The 6,000-nt window shown below is 27.9% G+C and overlaps 1 protein-coding gene across 1 annotated transcript in view; it reads right to left on the reverse strand.

Moving 5' to 3' along the window:
* Positions 1 to 5,707, reverse strand: part of LOC136987252 (ADP-ribosylation factor-like protein 8B-A) — a 28,806-nt gene extending 23,099 nt beyond the window's left edge. The window contains exon 1 of the mRNA XM_067284959.1: positions 5,494 to 5,707. Within this exon, the coding sequence (XP_067141060.1) occupies positions 5,494 to 5,616 (123 nt within the window). The 5' untranslated portion in view covers positions 5,617 to 5,707. The remainder of the gene's footprint in view (positions 1 to 5,493) is intronic.
* Between the last annotated feature and the right edge of the window lie 293 nt (positions 5,708 to 6,000).

Genomic DNA, 6,000 nt, shown 5'->3' on the forward strand with positions numbered 1-6,000 from the left:
CATTTTTTACGAATCCAATCTGGCAACCAGAGGTTCTCACTGAACACCCATAGTTTATTTAAATTATTATTGATTAACGAAAGTAGCATTCTGTATATGTAACCATATTCCATTACTTAATAAATTACATCTGTTATGTGGATTTGATATATAATACAAAAATATGTAGTTTACATCTCAGATAATTCAAAACTTGATAATTTGAAGTCGTGATTATATTGTCCCTTGAATTTCGATTTAACGAGAATTTCCTGTATTTATAAAATGAAAATTAATTGGAAAGTGTTATCACACCACTATCTAAAGTAATCACAATAGGTTTCCAATATTATTACATTTTAGTAATAGTTTCAAGATAATGCTAGAAAATAGACAAGCCAATATATTCTAAGTAGAACTTTTCTAAAAAACAATTATTCTATTTGTATCTATAATCAATCTAACGATTACCTTCATACTGTACACAAGTTGTAACTAAATAATATATAACATGCATGCCCATGACGACAGGGCAGAGTACGAAAAGAACTGAAAAATAAAAATAAAAAAAGTATTACGTGGACTAGTCGACTTTAAATTTCACGGAATTGTCGAATTTGTATTTGGCACTGTCAGCATATCTAATCAGATAACGATACAGTTAACAGTTGAAGGAAGGTCAAACTATCTTTGCCCTTCCTTTATTCTAGATCAAGAAATGCTGCGCATCTGTAGAAATTATTTGGCTGGCCATTCAAGGTGTCTATAAATTCTTATAAGTAGCCCTGTTTCTATTAGGGTGAATGGAAACTTTGTGTTATTCAACAGATGTTGCTACAGACATGGAAAATGTGATTTAATTAAAGTTGCTGTGATAATTTTAGCATATTATTACTAACTTACAGAGTACGATAAAATACTTATTTTGAATTTTCTTTTAAATGTTTTATTTGAATAAAAAGATGCATATATGGCTGAGTTTCAGAATGATACCCCTGAGACATATAAATTGTACGGGAAGATGCTATTAAACTTTGGACATGTTTCAAGCAGTTTTGGCCAGGAAATTGTGAATTAAAAAAATTCACAATACGCAGTACAACTAAAAAGCTGTCAACAAAAAATAATACGGGCAGAAATTGCAAAAATATTGTTAAATAAATAAAATAACTTTTAATTTTTATTTATCAGATCATTATAAAATCATTTAAATAGTAAAAAAAAATTTTTAAAGTTTTGAAGAAGTGAATTATGATATACATTCATTTTTTGAGTCAAACTATAAAATTTTTACGAAGATGGAATCAATAAAACTTGTGGAACATTAGAACACAGTAACTGCAAACGACGGAAATTACATTGCCGACTGAATAGATATATATTTTATTTTAGATGTACAGTACATCAACTGAGTTTTTGAAAACTGATGCTCCAGTGTGATGCTGGAGAATCAGTAGACTAGTTTACTGAATGACTGTAGATGGTATTGTATGTAGGACATGTTTATTTACATTATTTATACTGAACTTGTTAGTGGGGATACTGCAATTCTGTGATATTCTTAGTTAATTCTGCTTAAATTTAACCCTAGCTTGCACTCTAGCCCTAGCTTCAACAAGAGATGAGTATCAATGGTATACATCCACAATAGCCGAATTATCGGGCTAGAGTTGGCTATAATAAATAAATAATTAATAAGACAATTATTAAAATTATTTATTTAATTTAATTATAATTATTAAGTTTACTAAGAGATGGCGCCTAACGCCAAGCTCTAGTGCCAAATTGTCTTATTAATTATTTATTTATTATAGCCAACTCTAGCCCGATAATTCGGCTCTTGTGGATGTATAGCTTTGTAACGGGTTAGTCGTTATTTATTTATAGTATCAATGGTGATGTTAAATTTACTATTCATTTAATTTAAATTTATAGCAGTCCATGGTATACTTTAGATTGGGAGGTGTACAATTACTGGGTTAGAAGTATGTTAAGGAATTATTATTATATGTGAGTGAGATTGGTCTAGCAAGGCTTTGAAACCAAGGGTGCTGGAAATTTGTTGACATTTTTCTCAAAAAATACAACCTAATATCACTATTTTTTTCATAAGTTTGTTTTGAAACATTGAAAATTTTATTGTAAAATTACGAAATAAATAAGATGTGTTTATTAATTAAAACGTATTAGTAATTGTGTTTCGTATCTTGTCGAACTCGAAAGTTATTCATTTAAAATTCCATTGATATAGTTTTACAAGAAGCGTTTTTAATGACCTTTAAATAAAATAAAAATTTCTGAATCTGTAAAAATCAAAACAATGTTGATAACTTAAAATAACTGTGACTATCCTTATTAAATTTTTAAAACAAATGACTCAGACACAAGAAAATATCTGTTTAAAAATATGCTAACTTGAGAGATGTTTTACTTGTTGATGATGAAATATTTATGCTAAACAAAGCAATTTCCTGGAAAAAAGTCTTATACCTGATCTGAAAACTGGCAAAATGATCAATAATCACTTATTAAAGTATTCTTACAATCAAAGTTTCTCTCAAACATTAAATTTGATTTTTTAAATAAACAGAAATTTTTCATACATCTGACTGTAAAATTATTTCTAAATTCAAATTATAATTAAGACTTTCTTATTTATCACAAACTTTCCACAATTACCTAACAATTTATCCAAAAAACTCCATAGGCGTACCTCTGAACTATTATATCGGATGAGAATCAACAACTGTAATTTATCATCATTTGAGAGAAGCCAACGGAAAATAATACCACAAATACAATTTTCTTTTGCGTTCGTATAAAAAAGAAAAGGAAAACTTTATGAAATCCTCAACAACTTTTATACCTTTAATTAAAAAAATGAATTTATTCTTTATTTTCAATAAAATTTTATGTAATTCCACTAAAAGTAAACAAGTTTTGATTATGTTTTTGCTTATAAAAGTCATATATTTTTATAATACTATACAACAGACTTTCATTTAAATCATTTAAATGTCTCTTACGTAAAATATAGTACAGTTACGTTTGATGTAACATAAAAATTTTAGCCAAATTAATCTATGCAACGTCAATAGCGGGAATAATATTAAAAATGCTAACATTTTCGGCCGGGTCGGCAGGCTTTCTTCGAGTACTAGCAATCGAAAGTAGAATGCTGGCTCGAATACGACCCGCTAACCGAGTCAAAAACGTTAGTGTTCTTTAAATTTCATTAATTAATATTTGGGTAAGTAACCATCCTTTTTAAAATGTTAACTATAGGTTCTTCTTTTAACAGATTTACATCTATCCTATAATATAATTTATTACTAAATTGTTATATAAATTGATAAAATGTTAAATTTATATAATTATGCTTATCTAAAGCAAAAATTATCTTAATGTTTATTATTCTAATTCCGACATAAAAGATAGACAATGTATTATTTATAATTTTTAAGACTTTCATCTTATACATACCAAAATTAATTATAAAATTCAATCATTTAACTGTGTACATGAGATCAGAATGGAAATCTTAAAATTTTTCCTATTTCAACATATTAAATACTTAAAATATTATCTGCACTGCCTATACAAAAAATTATTTAAAATTTATTGTTATATTTAAGCTTTTTAATTAATTCCTCTGTAAGTTAATTTCGAATCTTTAATTTTGTACGTGGATGAAGCCGATTCTAAATTTATTTTTATTTCGAAAATTAAAATGAAATCTAATAGGTTAAATTCTTGTTTTCTTATAGAGTTTTGCTCTATTTGCTCGATCATAATAGTTCGTAGCCATCAAAAAATGTATTAATCAAGTTTATTTTTTCTTTTTTTGTCTTATTCTTAAACTTGAAACTTTATTTAGGGCATGTTTTGAAATCCTGACATCGAAACTTGCCAATTATAATTATCGACGCATATGTTAATAATACTCCATGTTTCCTTTTTATAATTAAATGTTTGTTATTCTTAATCCTTAACAAAGGTTAAATAGGTTTAAACATTCAACAAATATTTTACATAATAAATCGAGTTTGAATGTTGTTTCTTTAATCTTAAGTCGTCGTACTTAAGAGGTCGTTTTTTAAAACTGGATTTTAAAAACAAGGCTCTTCTATGCCGATCAATCAATCAATCGTGTTGTTATTATTCATTACACAATTATTATAATATCATAACATTTTTTTCACTATTTTTTCAGTTTTCTCCAACAGAAAGGGTTTTTTCAACATGACAGACAAACATTAATGATGGCAATATTTATTTTATTAGTGTAGCATGCATTTGTACTCTTCAATAACAGAAGAAAAAATAAGTTACCCAGTCTAAAATAATCCTATTTTTATTACATGTAACAAAAACAAAATCATAAAAATGAGTGTATTTCAGAGAATCTGAGAATGTTTTATTGCTAATGAAACATGTTATCATCTTTCTAGAAAAAAAAAGATTGGGTTCCAGTTTTTCAATAGGCCATATCAGACTACATACAAAAACAGTCTAATAAATTTTTAAAACTCGGCTTACTATTTAATTAATATACAGTGTGTATATATATATATATACTGTATATATTAATTGAATAGTAAGCCGAGAATATATATATATATATATATATATTCTTCCATCTATTGATCAGATTTTTAACTTGTTTGAACTATGAATTAATCAATCGCGTATAATCGTGGCAATTTGACAATACATACGACGTAGAAAAGGAAAGTGAACGAGGTTGTGCACGTGTGTGTGTTTTTGCATATTTGGCAAAGTACGACAATATAACTTTTGAATAGTTACACGTATCACATAGTACAATCGCATCATTACAAAGAAGAGGTTAGCGGTAACGAATATGTACGCATATTTGAATGTTTGGCGAAGACAACGACATACCGTTTTTGAGTGGTTATGCGTATCACGTATAATCACGACATTACGAAGAAGAGGAAAGCGGTAACGAACGTATACGCGTGTTTAAATACGTTATATGCTAAACATTTAAATACAAACGTACCGCAAACACAGATTATTCGTGTATAATTGTGACAATTAAGCCATACGTAAGTATCACGACGAAGACAGTAACGAACACATATTCGAACATTTAACAGACGACGACGATTTAAACACCTTTACTACACGACAAAAATGTTAGCTTAAAGTAAATTAAGCTGATATAAAGTCAAACAATGATAATGATATATTTGAATCGGTACATAATTAATACAAATCTCGTATTAAATGGACAATGAAGATGACTGGCACGAATTACGAAGGACTAAATTTAGTTTTGTTTTCCAAGTGCACAGACCTCAAGCGAAGATGACTAACGCGTGGATATTGAATCGTATCGACCAAAAATAAAAAATAAAAAAAAATCAGAGAAAAGATTTAAGCGTAAAAGCGCACTAAACCAGAAAAGCAAGGAGTAAATGAATAAATAATGAAAGCGAGAAACGAAACGAATAATGAATAATTAAAGAAGGTTTATTGATAACTTACCGAAATGACATTTACAAATGTGGTTTTGCCGGAATATTGTAAACCAACTAAAGTTAATTCCATTTCTTCTTTCCAAAATAGGCTCTTAAACCAATCTAATATTCTATTAATTAAAGCTAACATCTCGATTACAATTATTATTTCTTCTTTCTTTCCCTCTTTAAATTACGATCGAACGGGAATGTGTGCGCTACTTTAATCACGCTCCACCATCTACCGAAAACCAAACGATTCTCGTCTCCTAACCGGCACTAGATGGCGCTACTTCCCGATATTTAATTAAATCGATTTTGCTTTATTATCGTATATTCTATTGTGCGCTTTAATCGAAACCGGATTGTTTATTTTTTAAGAATGTAAATGTATTAATATTAATTAAATAAAATTATTTGTATCTGTTATGAATTATATCTATGATCTTTTTTTTTTTTATATTTATGAACGTGCTCTAAGATGGCGACCGAAAGATGATTCGATTTTTTCTTCAAAATTGCAATTAAATATCTT

The sequence above is a fragment of the Centruroides vittatus genome, unplaced genomic scaffold (genome assembly GCF_030686945.1).
Source record: "Centruroides vittatus isolate TY-2023 unplaced genomic scaffold, ASM3068694v2 scaffold_149, whole genome shotgun sequence".
Classification (NCBI taxonomy): Eukaryota; Metazoa; Arthropoda; class Arachnida; order Scorpiones; family Buthidae; genus Centruroides; species Centruroides vittatus.